General features: G+C 42.5%; 1 protein-coding gene across 2 annotated transcripts in view; it reads left to right on the forward strand.

Moving 5' to 3' along the window:
- PKP3 (plakophilin 3) overlaps nucleotides 1–20,453 on the forward strand; it is a 160,487-nt gene that overhangs the window by 130,712 nt on the left and 9,322 nt on the right. For both annotated transcript variants that reach the window (XM_082269847.1, XM_082269846.1), the window contains 6 exons: nucleotides 11,103–11,226; nucleotides 11,351–11,555; nucleotides 15,338–15,512; nucleotides 15,599–15,716; nucleotides 18,514–18,675; nucleotides 20,018–20,200. In XM_082269847.1, the coding sequence (XP_082125973.1) occupies nucleotides 11,103–11,226; nucleotides 11,351–11,555; nucleotides 15,338–15,512; nucleotides 15,599–15,716; nucleotides 18,514–18,675; nucleotides 20,018–20,200 (967 nt within the window). The remainder of the gene's footprint in view (nucleotides 1–11,102; nucleotides 11,227–11,350; nucleotides 11,556–15,337; nucleotides 15,513–15,598; nucleotides 15,717–18,513; nucleotides 18,676–20,017; nucleotides 20,201–20,453) is intronic.

Consider the following 20,453-nt stretch of genomic DNA (forward strand, 5'->3'; position numbering starts at 1 on the left):
GCGCAGGGGGAGCCTGTCACTGGGAGGCCGTTTAAAGACGGCCTCCTGGAAATTGGAGCCCGCGCTGTAGCCATCTTTCGGCTATAGCGTGGGCCGGAAGAAGTTAAAGTCTTTGTTACCCCAACAATTCATATTCCTGATGTGTGTCTATTGTACCATGTACTTATGTTAGAAAGTATCCTGTTCACTTCGTGTGAATTACCCGGAGATCCTGACAGTTCCCCTGCTTTCCTATTTCAAACTGACCATTCTAGGCCTGGAAGCTCATCCCTCCCAGCGTGGTCAGTTTTCCGACTGCTGGGAGCACAGCCTGCCTGACCTCCAATTGTCAGGTTTGACATGCCCCCTGCACAGCCATTCACCGGAAAGATCAGTATACTGCAGTTCTCTGCCTCTTGCCCCACCCCCCGCAGTCTCCACCCCCAGCTCACCAAGCCCCTTATGCAGCTGAGAACAGGTTATGTGATCACTTTAATTTTTATTTTTAAGCTATATACACCTTTTACCATTTATTTGTTTATACTGAATGGACTGTGAGGGTTCACATATACTTTGGTACTTTTCAAATGTATCCAGTGATAAATATGGTATGTTATTCTACATGGTGAGTCCTGTCTTTTTGCCTGTATGCATTTCTCAGTTTGATTATTTAAAAATGCATGATCTGACTGCAAATGAAACAAAATGTTGCCAGGACATCAGTATTCTGTTGTTGCTGTTAAACTTTACAGTATTTTCAGAGACAGATATACACTACATGGCCAAAAGTAATTAAACATCTGGCTATCTTACCTAAACCATAAGGCCAAACCTATGTGGACACCCCTCCAATTATTTTTTTTGTACAATTTCTGGTTTTGGAATGGAATGTCCAATTAACTCAGTTATGATCCCCAGTAGTCTACAAACCTTTGGCCCTTAATATATACGGCTAGAACCTGGAGGCACAGGACCCCTGGTATACCAATCTGCTACTTGGAGGACACTTCTCTTTTAAATGAGGTTGCTTTGCTCATTGTGGGCAAGTGTAACTGCAATACACATTGCTGGAAGCAAGTGTGTAAAATCTGCCCTATGGTCTCAAGTTCCACAAATTTGTCTAGACATTTGGCTATATGATCTGGAATAGCCATCTCTGTTAAGGTGTTTCTGGGTTGCTGCTACTATTCTTTTTTTTTTTTTTTTTTGGAAGTGTAGTGTTCTGTTTATGATCCCTTTTTGTTATGTTCTACATGTTGCACCCTGTAAATAAAAAATATTAAAGTTTAGAAGTTGCCTTTCAGCATACAGTATATTGTCTCCATGTACATGCTCATTGAATCACACTGATTCTGGCAAAATGCCTGAATAAAGTTAAAGTAGAACTACAGGCAAAACTTGTAAGGTTTATTTTTGTCATCTTTGTCCCATTGGGGAGATTTACCTGCACTTTCTGCCCCTTAGCCAAACAAAGTGAGAGGAAATCTCTGCAAATTTAAGGGAATCTTGTGGGGATCCCTAGGTCACCAGAAACATACCTCCCAACTTTTTGAGATGAGAATGAGGGACACCTATTAGAAAAAGTATGTAGGTATAGGACACACACCCTGCCACATCCCCTTGAGGGGGAATTATACAAAAAAAAAAAAAAAAAACTAGTTAAACCCACAATTTTTTTTTTTTTTTTACCACTACTATTCCTTTATACTGGCTTTTGAAATTTACAGATGCACCAATTTATGAATTGGATGAAAGGTTTAGCACTGTGAAACACATTTTGAAAGATATAAAAAGTGCATTTTATATAAAATTATATAGATCAGACCATAATGTGAGACAAATGAGGAGGACAGAGGGACTTTGTTCCAAATCGGGGACAGTTGGAAGCTATGCCAGAACTAGTGTCCCCATTGGAATATTTCCCCTCTATTACTTTTCTGGGGACTACCCAAAATATGGGGTTTGTCCTTTTATAAAGGTAAGCAGGACAAATGGAGAGAGTAGAATGGTAAGCAGGACAAATGGAGAGAGTATATCTCCCTAACAGGGAGCAATACAAACACAGGTGTTCTAATCCATCTCCACTTTTTCCAAAACGACAAAAAACTACAAAAATAAATTTGCCTGTGTAGTTCTACTTGTCTTTTTCCTTTGGTGTTGCTTCCTCACTTGCTGGACCTGTGAGAGGTCGCTCCATTCTGTTCCCTAGCTTGCAAATGGGATTCTGAATTGTGGCCAGTGAGGGAGCAACTTTAGGTAAAGCAAAGATTTACTTTTGTGACATCAGCCTAATCAGAGAAACAAAAATTCTTCTACTGCCATGTGCAGATGATGGCAGTATTTAGGGGTTCTATGCACATAGTTATTTTAAATCAAGAACCCAGGCATTACAATCTGTTTGCTCCCTAAGGTTGGCCCATCTTCCCAGGCACTAAAGTTGGTGTCACACCATGTAAGAATGTCATTATTGTACATTATGGGAGGAGTGAGATCACCTGGAAAGGAGACAGAACTGTAAATGCTGATAGGAGAGTACCTGAGAGATTAAGGAGTCAGTAAATGAAATGGCATACTATGGCTAAAATATCGGTTTTGGGTAAATTGCCTGTTTTTTACCCTTCAAATATTTGCTAAAGAACTTTTATGTTTTATCAGCTGCTGATGGGCAACCTATTCGGCATTTAAAAAGTATTAGGCTTACGTTTTTTGGCAAAAGGTATGGTACATACATAGAATGAATGAAAAGTGTTCTTCAAAGTGGTGCCGGCTCTCTCAATTAAAATCTTTAGTCCTTTGCTACCCCACCTGCAGTAGTAAGGTAATCCTCCAGTGCTACGGTGGGTAATATGAGGTGCTGGACCTGGTATAATCACTATGAAAGGTCCACCTCCTTTACTCATAAAACCTTTTTCATTGTTGGAAGCTATGGTACAGCTGTTATGAATGGAGGAGGAGGGGGGGGGGCAGAAAGGCCAGCCATAGTTGGCACTCTTGACAAGTGCTTATGGCAGGTCTAGTGGCTTGTTTTACCTCCCACAGCACCAGAGGATTTCCGCTGCAGGGGTATGGGAGAATAAAAGATTTTTTACTAAGGACAGCCACCAGCACAAGGGACAATTTTCATTCAATAGAAGGACCATCCCTTATGCTTAATATTAAAGCTTGTTTGGCTGTACTTCTCCTGTGGATCACAGAAATGCAGTTTGTTTTGCATTCCTGTGACCTGTTTTCAGCAGAAGGTGGGCTGAAGTCCGCTCTCTCCTGTGGTCATTCGGTCCAGGCTTGAGTGTCATCATGACCATAGAGTTGGGATCCGCCCACATGCCTGGACCGACACCTGGCTCAGCCTCTCAGTGGGCCGCTGAGAGCCTGGGCCAGCAGCTCCTGCCTCTCTCCACAGCTCAGTAAGCGGGGAACGGGCAGACCAGCTCTCTGCTCCCGCAGCTGTGAGAACCGAGCGACAGACAGCTTGGTTCTCGGTATTAGAGGGGTGGGGGGGGACAGATGCTGCATCCGCCTAGATAAGTATGAATCGAACACAAAAAAAAAAAATGTACATCTTTTATTATAAAAATATTTATTACAGGTCGCCTCTGAGTTACAAACATCTGACTTATGACTCATGCAGAAGAACGAAGGCAGCGTGCCATCACGCTGGTCCTGGAAACCGCCGGGAGGCCATCTTGTTGCTCACTGCATGCTGGCACTTGCTCTCCGGCAGACCAGTTGGCAATCCCACATCACTGCATGGCTAGTTAACCCTTCCCTTTGCAATCCAAAACTTTAAAAAAATTTGATTGGAGTTACACTTACAAAATGTACCTGTTCCAATTTGCTTAATGTACCTGTTCCAATTTGCATACAAATTCAACTTAAGAACAAATCTAAAGAACCTACTGTATCTTGTTCATAACCCTGGGAATGCCTGTATTTGTGTGTGTGTATGTATGTATGTGTGTGTGTGTGTGTGTGTGTGTATATACTGTATATTATATATATATATATATATATATATATATATATATATATATATATATATATATATATATATATATATATATATATATATATATATATATATATATATTTTTTTTTTTTTTAGTTTACCTACATGACGCCCGCGCTATAGCCAAAAGACGGCTACAGTGTGGACCTAAATTGACATCCTCCCATGCACTATCGGCCTGCGTGCTCCCTGCGGAGCGGCCCGGCTCGTTCTGTGATCAGCAAGTAAATGAGACTCACCTGATCATAGATCGGAATAAGGAGGCGGTCCCACCCTCTTGCCATGTGATCAGCTGTCAGCCAATGACAGCTGATCATGTGAAGTAAACAGCAGTCGGCGATCAGCTGTTTTTTTCTCCTCACACTGTCAGTGTGATGAAAAGAAAACAATCGCCGGTTGCTGTCAGAGGGACATCGGTCCCAAAGAGGAGAGGGCAAATTGTGCCCACCAGTGCCATCTACCAGTGCCCACCAGTGCCATCTGCCAGTGTCCACCAGTGCCACCTTTCAGTGCTCACCAGTACCACCTATTAGTAGCAATCAGTGCCCCATCATAAGTGTGACCAGTGCCTATCATTGCCCATCAGTGCCACCTATTATTGCCCATGAGTGATGTCTATCAGTGCCGCCTTTCCAGTGACACCTTATCAAGGCCGCCTTATCATTGCCCACCAGTGCAACCTATCAGTGCCCATTAGTGCCGCTTCATCAGCGCACATCAATGAAGGAGAAAAATTACCGGTTTGCAACATTTTATAACAAACTATAAAAACTGTTTTTGGGGGGGGGGGGGGGGGTTTCAAACTTTCCTGTCTATTTTTTTGTTGAACAAAAAAAAAAAAAAAACTCCAGTAGTGATAAAATACCACCAAAATAAATCTCTTATTTGTTTGAAGAAAAAAAATTATAAAAATTTCATTTGGGCATAGTGTTGCATGACCGCGCAATTGTCCTTCAAAGTGCGACAGCGCTGAAAGCTGAACATTGGCCTGGGCAAGAGGGGGGTTAAAGTGCCCGGTAGGCCAGTGGTTAAGTAATAGTTCTATATTATTCTCTCACACAGAACTGCATAAAGGACAATCTAATACGTTCAATATCAGAATGGCATGGTTAAGGTCCCTTCAGACCTGTGCATTTATAGTAACATCCAGTAAAAGGTGCTTGATATTGCAACATCCTTATGCACTTTGGTGCCATTCATTTGGAATACAATTCAATGCAAAAGTATAATAGTTGTCAACTGACTCATGCTTAATCGTACAGTATGGGATAACGCGCTAAAGGACTTCAAGTAAAAAAACTTTGAGCTGCTCCAAAATGTCAGTTTATTGCAACTTTTATTGAAAAAGTTTGTTCAATGAGTCATCAGTAGTGTAGCCGGCTACAACTATTGACCGCTATCAGTGTGGTGTGAAGCATTGTGTATTTCTCAGTTTAAGGACATGGTTTATATTACATTAGATGTGTTATGCAATCTGTTCATGATTCCAATCCTAAAGTTTCAGGTTGAGTTTCTTTTATGGTTTTTTATTCTGCATTGGTGAGATTTGATACCGAGATTTGCACATGCAGTAAGTAGTTGGTTTGCAACTAATGATATGTTAAAAACACAATGTATAAGTTTTGAAACAAAGCATTACAGAGTTGAAATTTCAAGAGAGAATGATATAGGAAAGGTTCTTCATGTGTTGGCATTCATTTTTTGGGTCTTATATGAATTTGGGAACCTGCCTGGAAAGGCTAAGGCCCTTTTTCACTTGAAGGGTCCAATAGGGGTCCGCCTGTTGGTTTTTTAGGTGGACCTGATCAGACCCACTATTCACCCCTATGGACTTGTATCCTATTACACCTGCCTACCTTCAATCAGTCCACTAGAAAAAAAAAAAAATGAAAGGGGGAGTCCATTTTACATCCGACCACCCATAAGCAGAGCGGGTTATGTCCATGTCCGCTCTGCATAAACCTGGCAGACACAGATCTGCCATTTGTCTGCTCTGTCCTGATCCGCAAGGGATCAGCAGACAAATCCCCTGCTGATCCAAATGGAATGCACCTGTGTGTGAAGGCTCCTTTTAGAATTCAAACCTTGTACTCTAAACGGAATCCTCTGGAGCAATGTTCAATTAAGTTTGTTGCATTTTTACCAGGTTTTTTATGAACCCAACAAGTCCTACTTTGGTATATCTGAACTGACTTTATTCCTTTAGTCCCATATAAGGAAATGTGAATGCAAAAAACTAAACTCCCCCCACATTTCAGGTAAAGTACATTTACCTGAACCCATAGTGTCTTTGGCTTTTTTCCCAGTCTGATGCCCACACAAACCCATATTCTAGTCAGGGACACAGATATTCAGCCATTTTCTACCAGCCTTTAATCGCAAATGAGAAAAAAAATAAAGTCGGCCTATGGACTCTCTGTATCATATGAGTCGGATCATTTCATTTGGTTTAGAATGATCATTAGATTTTTTTCAAGGGAAAACTGGATTCAGCTGCAATTAGTGATTTTGCTGCCTTAAAGTCAAAATGAAAATATTTGGTTTAAATTGGTTAAATACATTCTATGTACATTCTAATAAAGAGTGTTAATTTTAAAATCTTAGGCTGGGTTCACACTTATGCAAATTAGATGTGGGTTTCCCTGCATCCAAGTCGCGTGACAGGAGACTGTGACTGGCTCTCAATAGAGCCAATTCACACAGCTCAGGGACGGCCGCAGTCCACACTGGAGAAGGGTCCAGTGCATCTCTAACTCCATTTCAGGTACAAATTCAGGCAAAAATTGGGACCCGATTCGCACCTAAAACCTCAAACGGGGAGGCATCGGAGCCCCTGCTCTGACCCCCCCCCCGGCCACAGCTAGTGGGAACCCGGCCTTAGACTGAGTTCACAATACCTTTTGCGGTAACATGCACACATTGTGTTTTGCTGCAGTTCCATTTATTTTAAATGCCACCCCAAAGCACTGCCATGCTTGCAGTGCATTCCTGAAAAAGGGTCTGGTGTGGTTTTGACTTCACCGGGCTGCATTGGTAGCCCTATTTAAAAATTAATGGGCTGCCTTAATGTGCAGTATGTTAATGTTGCCTCAAGTTGTAATGCATGTTACCATATTAATCCATGTGGAAGCAGTGGGGTCTATGCAGAGGTCCATCATGCCCCCTGCTAAGTCAGAGCTACTTAGATACTCAGTGGCACTACAGCAGAAAATGGTGGGAAGTGTTTTATTAATGACTTATCTGAAAATGCAGGTAGAGGTTTAACAAAAGTTACAGTGCATCCGGAAAGTATTCACAGCACTTTACTTTTTCCACATTTTTGTTATGTTACAGCCCTATTCCAAAATGGATTCAATATTTCTCCTTCGTTCATTGACTGACATGGCTCCAGATCTTCTTAAACCTTGGGTTTATGCTGCCCCCTACAGGAGTAGGACACTAGGCAGAAAAAGTTCGGCTATGCCTATAGGGCAATCCCAGGGGGTATAATCCCACTTCCTGCTATAGGTCTTTAGTTTTTTTTCTACCTAGTCAGGACTTGTGTTTTGGAGTTTTCCCAAAGCGATGTAGATCAGCATTTGGCCTTTGGTACTATCACAGGCCAAATTTCCGCCCTGGCGATTTTTTTTTTTTTTTTTTTTTTCTTTCAGTGCCCATTGGCCACAAATTCCTTGGTTCACACCTTTGTTCAGGGGGTCCGCCAGCTGGCTCCCTCCCCAGTGAGATCTCCGTTACCTCCGTGGGACCTCAATTTGGTGCTGTCGGCTCTTCGGAAACCGCTTTTCCAAAAATTTGTGAGGTTTCTCTGCTTACTCTGTCACAGAAGGTAGCCTTCTTGGTGGCTACTACTTCTGCGTGCAGGGTGTCAGGGTGAATGACAAGATAACGCAGCCAACTCCATCTGGTGGTTCAGAGACAAAGTGGTGCTTCGTCCCTGCCAGTTGTTTCTTCCTAAAATCGTCTCTGGTTTCCATTTAAATGAAGACATGGTGTTGCCTCCCTTGTGTCCTAAGCCTCCTAAAGAGATTGCCTTACATTATTTGGATGTGGTTTGGGCAATCAGGGTGTACCTAGAGCCAGAGGCGACTGAGTCGTTCCGAAAATCTGATTCTCTTTTTGTCCACGCAAGGGGCTGGCCGCACCTGCTGCGACCATTTGTAGATGGATCAGACAGATGGTGGTGCAGGCTTATTCCATTATGGGTCAGGATCCTCCTTTTCCTGTTAGGGCGCATCCTACGACAGCGCTTAGTGCTTTTTGGGCCTTCCGTCATCAGACGTCGGTAGTGTAGGCTTGCAAGGCGGCCACCTGGTTGTCCTTTCACAAAATTTTATAAGGTGGATGTGTTGTTATCTGCGGATGCTTCTTTTGGTCTCAAGGTTTTGCAGGGCACTGTTAGAGGATTAGTCCTCTTTGAGGGTGTTTTTTTTTTTTGTAAGGTGAGCTCCAGTTGTTCCTGGCTGAGCTCCTGTTTTACCTGGTTGGCTTTGTTTAGCCTTTGGGAAGTGTGTTTTCTTTCCGTGTTCTTCCCATCCCTCATGTTGACAATGCTGTGGGACGTCCCAAGGGTCAAGAAGATCTGAAGCTGTGTCCTGCAGTGAACGAAAGAGAAAACTGGATTTTTGTCTTGCCGTTAAATCCTTTTCTCTGATGCTCTTTGACGGACACAGCACCTGCCCCTCTATTGAGTTGGATTTTATGTTCTTCTGACTCTGCTTGTTACAAAACTGAAGACCTATAGCAGGAAGTGGGAGTATACCCCCTGGGACTGCCCTATAGGCATAGACAAACTTTTTTCTGCCTAGTGTCCTACTCCTGTAGGGGCAGCGTAAACCCCAAGGGTCAAGAAGGTCTGGAGCTGTGTCAGTGAACATCAGATAAAAGGATTTTACGGTAAGACCAAAAATCCATATTTTTTATTTTATTTTTTTTCAAAATTTTACAAACCATATCCCATAATGACAACATAAAAAAAGTTTGTTCTGAAATCTTTGTAAATTTTATTTAAAAATAAAGTCCCATGTACACTGTATTCACAGCCTTTGCCATGATACTCCAAATTGAGCTCAGGTGCATCCTGTTTCCACTGATCATCCTTGAGATGTTTCTACAACTTGATTGGAGTCCACCTGTGGTAAATTCAATTGATTGGACATGATTTGGAAAGGCACACACCTGTCTATATAAGGTCCCACAGTTAACAGTGCATGTCAGAGCACAAACCAAACCATGAAGTCCAAAAAATTGTTTGTAGACCTCCGAGACAGGATTGTATCGAGGCAGAGATCTAGGGAAGGGTACAGAAAAATGTCTGCAGCATTGAAGGTCCCAATGAGAACATAACCTCCATCATCACTAAATGGAAGAAGTTTGGAACCACCAGGACTCTTCCTAGAGTGAGCCACCCAGCCAAACTGAGCAATCAGGGGAGAAGGGCCTTAGCCAGGGAGGTGACCAAGAACCCAATGGTCACTATGACAGAGCTCCAGGATTTCTCTGTGGAGAGAGGAGAACCTTCTAGAAGAACAACCATCTCTACAGCACCCCACCAATCAGGCCTGTATGGTAGAGTGGCCAGATGGAAGCCACTTGTGACGGTACTCACCGTCACTGGGAGTGAAAGACAGATACTTAATGGACACTGAGAATATGGTTTGGATAACTTCAAATGGGAGAGTAATATTTATCAACAATATCTCTTAAGAAATATGAAGATTTGATCCCACTTTACACTGTGAGACCTATAGCCTGTTGCCATGAAGTCTGTGACTCCTAAATAATCAAAGCAATGCTTTAGATGTGTATGCTATGTACTTCAATGTAGGAGACGGGCAGACTGTCACTGGCAGGCTCTCCCTATTGTCTATCTGTTGAGGTGTGATGTGGATTGTGTTAAGTTTGTCTGTTCCATTGTTAAATGTTAATGACCTCACATTGTTTTTATCCAGATGGCTAGATAATTCAGGTTAATTCTATTTCTGTATACAATTTCATCTGCATATGATAATGTAATCAGGCAACCCCTGACCTGTGTTTGGTCATTTGATCAGGAGGGGGAGGTCCATGCTGTATATAAATTCTGTGTTCAATCCACTACAAGCTAAGTTGTTGGCTAGCTTTGTATGAGGGCAGCTGGGAAAATCTGATATCTATGTTCATGACTGGGAGGAAGCCGATGGAAGTCCAGAAGTACAGTGTGGGTTGAAGTTCCGTTACACCACTCCTCAGTAAAAAGGCACACGACAGACTGCCTGGATGTTTTTCAATGGCAGGAACTGGGAGACTAGTCAGGATCGAGGGAAAGTTGAATGCAGCAATGTACAGAGACATCCTTGATGAAAATCTGCTCCAGAGTGCTCTGGACCTCAGACTGGGGGGAAGGTTTTACCTTCCAACAGGACAACGACCCCAAGCACACAGCCAAGATAACAAAAGTAATGGCTACGGAACTACTCTGGGAATGTCCTTGGGTGGCCCAGCGAGAGTCCAGACTTGAACCCGATTGAACATCTCTGGAGAGATCTGAAATTGGCTGTGCACCGATGCTCCCCATCCAACCTAATGGGAGCTTGAGAGGATCTGCAAAGAATAATGGGAGAAACTGCCCAAAAATAGGTGTGCCAAGCTTGTAGCATCATACTAACAAAGTATTGAGCAAAGGCTGTGAATACTTATGGACATTGGATTTTTTTTTTTTATTTGCTTTTCATTTGCAAAGATTTCATGTAAACTTCTTTCACGTTGTCTTTATGGGGTATGGTTTGTAGAATTTTGAGGGCAATAATGAATTTAATCCATTTTGGAATAGGGCTGTAATATAACAAAATGTGGAAAAAGTGAAGCGCTGTGAATACTTTCTGGATGCCCTGTAAATCCTTGAATATGTTTTCCCTACCGCTGTTGTAGTTTATGGGTGAATTTGAGAAGTCACTAAAGCCATTTCTAGTACTGTTGCAGCAAATTATGGTTTTATCTCAATTCATTACTAGGATCTGATTGGTAGGTCTAGCTTAAAAAATCAAGCTTCTTTGTTTTCCTGTGCTTGATGCAGCATGAGGCTTCATAACACAAATAATCTCTTCAAGAACTAATCAAATTATTCTGCGTTACATTTCAGGTTCGATGACATTGACATGCCATCAGCTGTGAAATATTTAATGGCAACTGATGCCAATCTCCAGGTGCTAGGAGCAGCCTATATACAGCACCGCTGTTACAGTGATACAGAAGCTAAGAAACAGGTGAGTGATTGTTTACTTCTGGGAAGTTTCATTATAATTAGTTTAAACCCAAAATAGCTTCTAACCCGTCATGGGCTTTACATGATTATACTCATGGTAGCTTCATATTGCGTATATTGTTTAGGCTCGAAGTTTGCAGGCCATCCCCAAGCTGGTGAAATTGTTCAATCACTCCAACCAAGAGGTGCAGCGCCATGCCACAGGGGCAATGCGCAATCTGATCTACGACAGCCCTGACAACAAGATGGCGCTGGTGGAGGAAAATGGCATCTATGAGCTTCTAGTGGCACTTAAAGAACAAGATGATGAGCTCAAAAAGAATGTAACTGGTACGCTTTCACTTTTCTAATTCTAAACTGTTACAGAGAATGTATTATGCTCAGTTTAAAGCAGCAGAATAATTTGTGATTAAACACACAGTTCTTCCTACCCACTATGGGCAGCACAATCTTATGTATTGAACAGCATAGAGAAGGTGAAGTCAAGTTGTCCTTCACAGCCCCAGGTCAAAAACATGACAAGGTTCTTATAGAGCCAAGGAGGTAATGCCATATGTGACCCCCCCCCCCCACCCCCACTCCGATTCCCAACCTGGTTTGAGTATTCCATGTCAGACTTGGCAATGAAACAAAAACCTAAAGTAACAAGCCCAAGTAGACCTAGAAAGATAAATCATTACGTTTTCCATCTATGCAAAATGGGGTGGATGGAGGAGTCTTCCCTGACGGCTATTTTACAGACAGCCTGCACCTGTAGTTTTCAGGATACCGAACAGTGACTGCATATATTTGGATGCAGCTGCTGTTTAGCCAACAAATTTCCTCCTTCAAATTTCAGATGGCCAGAATGCTAACATGGCCTCAAATTTTATCCAGTTTATCAGGAACCAGACAAAATGCACTCCATGTGTGGCCAGCTTAAGGAAATAAATGACACAACCAGGAACATTTTTAAGGGGGAGGGGCTGCTACAGTGGGGTTGTTGGGGATTTTATTTGGGGTGCCTCTTTCCCATTGCAGACAGTTAGACTGGAGTTTGCAACCTTGCCTACCTATGGGTTCACTTGGCCCTGACTTCTCTCTGCACACATAAAAGGCCTGAGGAGTGCTTGGAGATGGAGATGAGGGCTTAGCTGTTGAATTTAGACAAAAAAGTTACAATTTGCAAATCAGTCACAATAGTGTTTAGTTAGGTTGGACTGCATGTTTTGGAGAAAGAAGAAAAGTATTTTAAAAGGCTGATGGTGCAAAATCTGAAGGTATTATAAAGTCGAGACGCTTGGGAAATTGAAAGGTTCACTTTATACATGCTCACAAATGCGGAGTTTATCTAAACTTAACCACCACATACATCTAAACTTGACCGCAACATACAAAGTATAACAAGCCCAAATACTAGGTGTAACAACCCCCTGCCTCGCATAGGGTTGAGGAGCAGACTCTTCTCCAGCAGGGACAAGGCTAGCATCTACCTCGATGTAAATAGGATAATTCCCCCACCTGATTTTGACCCACCCATGTAGTAACACCGAAGAGTCTACGTCTCAGTAGTAGCCCCTTTTGTAAATGGTGAACATCCTGAAATTGCTCATTGGACTAAAGTATTCTCATTCAGACACCAGCAGATAGTGATAAAGGTATAGTCAAAACTATAGGCCCTGGTTTGACTAATGTTGGTAATAGATTATTTTTTAATGGAAGTCTTCTCGAGAGGGAGCACTCCCACAATGAACGATAATTCAGCTGATCCCTGCTGAATCGACTGAATTTTGACCCATCTATGGCCAGATTAAGACCATGAAAAGGGTTTCTCTTACCAATGGCAAAGCTTCCTTTAACCACGTGACGAACAATCATGTACATCATTGTGTTCACACTAAGGCCATGGCTGCAGCTGTCAGCCATACCCCCCCTATGAAAATTTTCAGCTGGCAATTCTCGAACCTGTAAATATGGTTGATTAGCCGTTGGATTACATTTACAAGCAGCATTGATTAGCCGCCGGATCACATTTACAAGTACTGCTCTCCGGTGTGCATACCTTGTTTTTCAGGCTCTCCCATCACCCTGCCAGATTGGAGCCTGAGATCCAATATCACAGTTGAGGCCGCTTATAATAGAGGTGATCGAGGACCAGAACGTCCTCGATCATCTCTATGGTCTAGGACAGGGGTCTCCAAACTTTCTAAACAAAGGGCCAGTTTACTGTCCTTTAAACTTTAGGGGGGCCGGACTGTGGCCAGTGGGAGTAGAGAATGACCTGGTGTCAGTGGGAGTAAACCGTGCCCCATCATTCTAGGGGGAGGATTAGTGCCCCATTGTTGGGGTCAGTGGGAGGTATAGTGCCCCATTGTTGGGGTCAGTGGGAGGTATAGTGCCCCATTGTTGGTGTAAGTGACAGGAATAGTGCCCCATAATTTGTGTCAGTGGGAGGAATAGTGTCAGTGAGAGGACCACTGCTGCTTCATTGGTGACAATAGGAGGAATAGCGTGGCAGGAACTATGCCCCACTGTTGTGGACAGTGGGGGAGTAAAGTCCCAAAGGCTGGATAAAAGCAAGTAAAGGGCTGCAGTTTGGAGACCAGAAGCAACAAGCATGTCGTCACTAATGGTTAGGGAGTATGTAAACCAGGCAATTTTTTTTTTATTTATTTTCAGGAAGTGTGTGTGTGTGTGTGTGTTTTTTTTGTCTTGTTTTGTTTTTTTCTTTTTTTAGGCTGGGCTCACACTCCCCTGTCATGCAAATTGAATGAGGGTTTCCCCGCATCCAATTCGGAATAGTGTGAACCAAGCCTAAGGGCTCTTTCACACGGGCGGTCCGATCAGATCCGCCTGTCAGTTTTTCAGGCGGATCTGATCGGATCCTCCATGCAGCTCTATGGGGCAGCGGATGTCAGCGGAGACCCCTCCGCTGACACCCGCTGCCATCCGTATCCGATCCTGTCCGTGAAATCTGGACGGAATGGAAACCTATTTTTCCATCTGTTCAGGGATCGGATCGGATGAGAGCGGACAGGGGGTCCGCTCTCATCCGATCCCCCATAGAGAGAAGCGGGGGTTGTGACACCTCCCTCTCCGCACTGCAAGCGGAGACGGAGCTGTCATCCGCCGGCTCAGCGGGGATAGCGGATCGATCCCCGCTGAGCAGCACGTATCCGCCTATGGAGGCAGGCCATGTGAAAGAGCCCTAAATGTGATCCTTTCAAGGGTAGAGGACTATAAAGAGGACCTGTCATGCTTAACTGCTATCACAAGAGATGTTTACATTTCTTGTGACCGCAAAAAAAGTGATCAAAAAATGTTTTTAAAGCACCCCCGTCCCTCCCAGGCTCACGCACAGAGGCCAACTCATATGTAGGTGGCGCACGCATATGTAAATGGTGTTCGTACCACACATGTGAGGTATTGCCTCGAACGTTATAGTGAGAGGAATAATTCTAGCTCTAGACCTCCTTTCTTACTCTGAACTGGTAACCTGTAAAAAATTTTAAAGTGTCACCTATGAAGATTTTTAACTATTGTAGGTTGTCAACATTCCACAAGCATGTGCATTTTTACAGAGTGAAATGTTTGGCATGCATTTACTCAGCGTAACATATTTTATATCTTACTATAAATTAGATTATATATTGTGGGTTTTTGCAGCGACCACCGTTTTGTCTTTTAGGACATGAGCCTTAAAACTTTCGAAGCAAAGGGCCAGCATACTGTTCTTCAAACTTTAGGGGGGCCGAACTGTGGCCAGTGGAAGAAGAAAGTGTCTTGGCGCCAGTGAGGGTAAACCATCCCCCATCATTAGTATTTAGGGAGGAATAGTGCCCCATTGTCGGTCTTAGTGGTAGAAACTATGCATCACTTTTGCTGACTGTAGGGGGAAATAACGCCCAAGGGCCAGTTGAAAGCAAGCAAAGGCCCGCATCCTGTCCTCAGTTTGAATACCACTCCTCTAGGGCCTCTGTTAAAAAAATTATACCTAATATTTGAGGGTTCTAAGTAATTTTCTAGCAAAAAATACAGATTTTTACTTGTAAACAAAAAACTGTCAGACCTGGTCTTCAAGTGGTTAAAAGCCTAATTTAATTTTTTCCACTTCTTCTTTTTTTTTTTTTTAGGAATTTTATGGAACTTGTCTTCCAGTGATAACCTGAAATCAAGACTAGCACGTGATACTCTAAGTCCCCTGACAGAGAGGGTGCTGGTTCCACTTTCTGGGTCATCAGGATCTGCACTCATCCAGCAGAATGCATCAGAGGCCGAGATATTTTACAATGCCACTGGCTTTCTCCGGTATGAATGAAATTTGCTGGGCTTTAGTAGGTGGGTTGGAACAAAATTGATTATTTGTCAGATCCATGTTATGTATTCTTCTAAAGGAACCTGAGTTCTGCCAGTGAGGAGACCCGTCAGAAGATGCGAGAGTGTCCTGGGCTGGTGGACGCCCTGGTTGGATACATAAACCAAGCTCTGCAGGCTGGCAAATCTGAAGACAAGGTGAGGAGCAATCGCCACTTTTTACAGCTCATGTGCATTTTTAACACACCTTTAGTGGATTTAAGCTCTGACCAAAGCTAATGCTCTGTGCATCAAAGCAATTATCTTTTTTGTTTAAAAAAAAAAAAAAAAATAGTTTTTACCTTTTTTTTTTTTTTTGATAATCCTTTGTTGCACTCGGTGTTGCTGATCCCATGCAGCCTTTTTTCAGTCCTTCCTACCTACACACATGCAATCCAGAACGGCTGCATTGCATTTTTCAGTGCAGATTTCCTGATGGTGACAACAATGGATCGTGTGTATTCCAATTGTAGTCTTCATTGAAAGCTTGATTGACAACATAGGAGTACAAATTGGAGTGTTTTCACTTTTAACCACTTGCCGACTGCCTAACGCCGATCTACGTCGGCAGTCAGCCCCTCACAGGCAAAGTGACGTAGGGCTACGTCACTAGCTTGTGAGGGTCTAGGGAGCGAGCGCGCGCCCCCGGAGGCGCGCTCCCGCGTGGTCACGGACCCCCCCGCGCGTGTGACCGGCGGACCCGATGTCCGCCGGTCACTCGGCGATCGGCGGGGGAGAGGGAGAATGTCAGGCAGCTTGTGTAAACAAGCCACCTGTCATTCTCCTTGCTGTTAAGACACTGATCACTCGGATCTAGTATGTAGATCCGTTGATCAGTGTCCTTACAGCTGAAGCCACAGCCAATCACAGTAGAAAGCACGCCCCTAGGGATACACACAGCCCCTCCCTTCCAAATAAAGTTAACCCCTTCACTACCAGTGTATTTTTACAGTAACAGTGCATATATATAGCACTGATTACTGTAGAAATGTCACTGGTAACCCCAAAAGTGTCAAAAATGTCAGTCAAGGGTCCGATCTGTCCGCCCCAATGTCGCAGTACCGCAAACAAAATCGCAGATCGCCGCCATTACACGTTAAAAAAAAAAAAACAACAAAAATGACAAAAATCTTTCCCTTTGTTAGTAAACGCGATAACTTTTGCGCAAACCAATCAAAATACGCTTTTTGCGATTTTTTTTTTTTTTTTACCAAACATAGGTAGCATAAAACAAATTGGCCGAAAAAGTTAAAAAATTTTGATTTTTACATTTTTTTTTTTGGGGAATTTCATATAAAAAAATGTGAAAAATATTGCTATTTTTGCAAAATTTACGCTCTTTTTTTGTTTATAGCGCGTGATCAAAAAATCGCACAGGTGATCAAATACCACCAAAAGAAAGCTCTGTTTGTGGGGAAAAAAAGGACGCCAAATTCATTTAGGTACAGCGTCGCACGACCGCGCAATTGTCCGTTAAAGTCACGCAGTGCCGAATCGCAAAATACCCCCTGGTCGGAATGGGGGTAAAATCTTCCGGGGCTTAAGTGGTTAAGACAGTAATGGATTAAAAGACCTTCATGGCAGAATAACCATGGATTTTATTGAGAGCTGCATATTTAAAGCTATTAAAAATGATTTGGTTTACATTTACTTTAGCTATATGCTATATATTTAACACAGAGCTGAAGAATCTACTGCTAATACAGTATACTTGGAACTGGCTGTGAACAGCACCAGGATGCATTTACTCCATCCCAGACTTATGGTCCAGGCACTATTGGAGCACAATGCAACCTCGATGCAGAATGATGACAGTCCCTGGGATTGCATGTGAGCTCCAGTGGTTCTCTTGGAACAGAGCAGAGCTGCTCTGCCAAACTTTCCTGTAATTCAATAAACCAGTAGTGATCCATTGCTGACACATAATAATTTATGCTTTTAGGGAGAGTCGCAATTGAGCATGTAAGCTTGAGCTCTGTTTAGCATTTTTGCAATAAGTTTTACAGCAAAAGCTGTTTTTTCTCCTTTGTATAAGAGGTAAAAACTTTAGAGTAGAACTATAGGCAAATTTTTCTTTTTTTATTTTGAATCATGTAAGGGAGGATAGTAACCCCTGTCAGATTTTTTTTTCACCATCTGTGTCCTATTGCAGAGATTTCTAGTCACTTCTTGTCCCATAGCCAAGCAGGAAATGAGAGGAAATCCATGCAAATCAAGGGAATTCCTTGGGAACCCCCCGGGCACCAGAACTAGTGTCTTCATTGGAAGATTACCCCTCTATTACTTTGCTGAGGACAACCCAAAATTTGGGATTTTCTTTTACTTTCAATGATAAAGATAAATAAGACAGAGAGAGTGAATCTTCCTAATGGGGGCACAGACAACAATAAAAACTGACAGGTTTTCTAATCCTACTCTATTCTATCCAAAAAGAGGTTTTTTTTTTGCCTTAAGGTATACTTTAAACTTTGACTTTTGTACATAATCTGCTGTGCGCTGTAAAAAAATCTCACCTTGCGTTTGCATGTTTTATTTAGGGGAACATAAGTGATGAACTACTGGAAAATTATTATTTTTTTTTTTTTTCTTGATAAAACTTCTAAAATTAAAATGCAGCATTTGACTATTACCAAACCTTTTAATTCTCTTGCAAAAAAATGCAAAGTCTAGAAATAGAATGTCTGTCTATTTTGTCCATATATAAATATAATCTATTGAAGCATAGGGTTACAAGGCTTTGCTCTAGAAGCTAATCAAGAAAGTGTGCAAATGGCACTTCATCCATTCCTTGTTTCTTTGGTACCAATGGTACGGAGATCATTTTTGGTCATGGCAAACCGAGAGCGAAATGTAACTATAACTAGGATGAGCATGACTGAGGCTATGGCTCTTACTATGTTGATTTATCCAAAGGGTTGGCCATTTTTTGTAAATACAACTTCATATACCTTTCTAGAGTGTTGAAAATGCAGTATGTGTGCTCAGAAACCTGTCCTACCGATTGTATGATGAGTTGCCACCATCTACCCTGCAAAGACTGGAAGGAACCCAGAGGGGACGCACCGCGGCAGGAGACGCTGTGGGTTGTTTCACCCCTCAGAGCCGAAAACTGAAAGAGGTAATTTTTTAAAACTCACTGCCATAATCTATTGGACACAATTTTACTAAGATATCACCAACTTTAAAATTGCAGGTAATAGCATAGGAAATGTCAAGTAATCCTTACATGCAGTGTATTTTCTTTAAATTATCAACTTGCATTGTGCTTCTTACCTTGCTGGAAAATTTGAATACTCTAAATCGTTCGATCCCTTCCTTGTTGCATGGCATAGGCCTCCTCTCTTTTGAAGAGTGTCTAATACTCTGTGCTGGCCCAGCTCCTGTACCCCTCCCTTCACCTCCCTACATAGCCTTTTATGTAGCTTCTGGGGAAGGAGCAAAGGAGAATACTATAGAATGTCGAGTGAGCGCTCTGAGTGTACTAGAGCTGCTGATCTCACACCCAAGGTGGTGGTGTTGGTGCCTAGCAGGGCTTTTGGATCTTTTAAAGGTAAATAACGTGCAACAAAATATGTTAAAGTGAAACTAAAGTTCTGCTGTCAGTGAGCAGACAGGCTCTTTATTGCAGAAGAGACATTAAATGTTTCTTCTGCAATAAGGTGCACCTACATGCCTACTCTCGGTTTCCTCAGGCATGTTAACTGAGCTGTGCACATGCAGCTCAGCTTACACTGCTATCCCTGGTTTCTGTGTGCTGGGATGACAGCCTCCTGCGGGATGTATTCAATAAATTGGAGGGTTGCCTTCGCACACAATGAGAGTCCTAAAAATACTATACCGGGAGGTCCCCAAAACCATTAAATAGCAGGAAAGAATACTAAAGTTACCAAGCTGGGTGACCTGCTGGTATTTATGTAGTTATCCAATTACACAGACTCTTATATAAAAATGACAGCCTCCTGCACGTGCACAGGAGTGACGTCATCCCACTCCGACCAATAAGGATGGCCAAAGACCTACACACAACAGAAGATGTTGACTAGGAATGAGACTGTCGGAGAGAAGGTATGTTTAGTTCTGCTTTAAAAATGCCTAACATTTTTCAGGAAGATCTTTCTTGAAATGAATGATCTGGTGACAGGATCTCTTTTATGTACAATTATGTCATCCTTGGGTCAGTGATTGAGCCTTGTAGAACAATTGTTATGCTTCTGTTGCTTATGGAACACCCAAAACTCCCATATGGTCATAGATGGCAAATATGTCAGTGAGGACTGGCTATTAGTGTATCCGAGACTTGCAGGAAGCCAGAGGCTTACTTGGCCCACCATGTTCCAGCTAGAAGCAAATTCACACTTTTGGCTGACTTAATTAAAGGTTCACCACACAGATGATCTATGTTTTTACCTTTCATTGTTGCTCATTACCAGACTCACACTGTACCTCACTCTTTCTTACAGCAACAGGGCACAGACCTTGCCACTTTTGCAGAGATCTCAAAGGATCCGAAGGGGGTGGAGTGGTTGTGGCATCCACAGATTGTCCATCTATACAACCGACTACTGCAGCAATGTGAACTCAACAGAAACACAACAGAGGCGGCAGCAGGAGCACTACAAAATATCACAGCCGGAGATCGCAGGGTATGCAATAACCTGTTTGAGCGAATACTTGTTCAAAGCCTGAAAATGACTACAAGAATTTATAATGTGATCGCTTGATTAGAGATAAACTGGCCTGTGTATTTTTTTAAGGTCTTGGTAGAAATATGCCCTAAGAGGAATACTACAATATAAACTATTAACATAATAACCAATATCTTGTGGAAAAAACGTGTGTGTATATATAACATGTAGAAGGTATTCAGTGTAGTAGCAAGTGGTTAGAATATGAATG

Source organism: Pelophylax lessonae (genome assembly GCF_965119305.1).
Source record: "Pelophylax lessonae genome assembly, chromosome: 10".
NCBI lineage: Eukaryota > Metazoa > Chordata > Amphibia > Anura > Ranidae > Pelophylax > Pelophylax lessonae.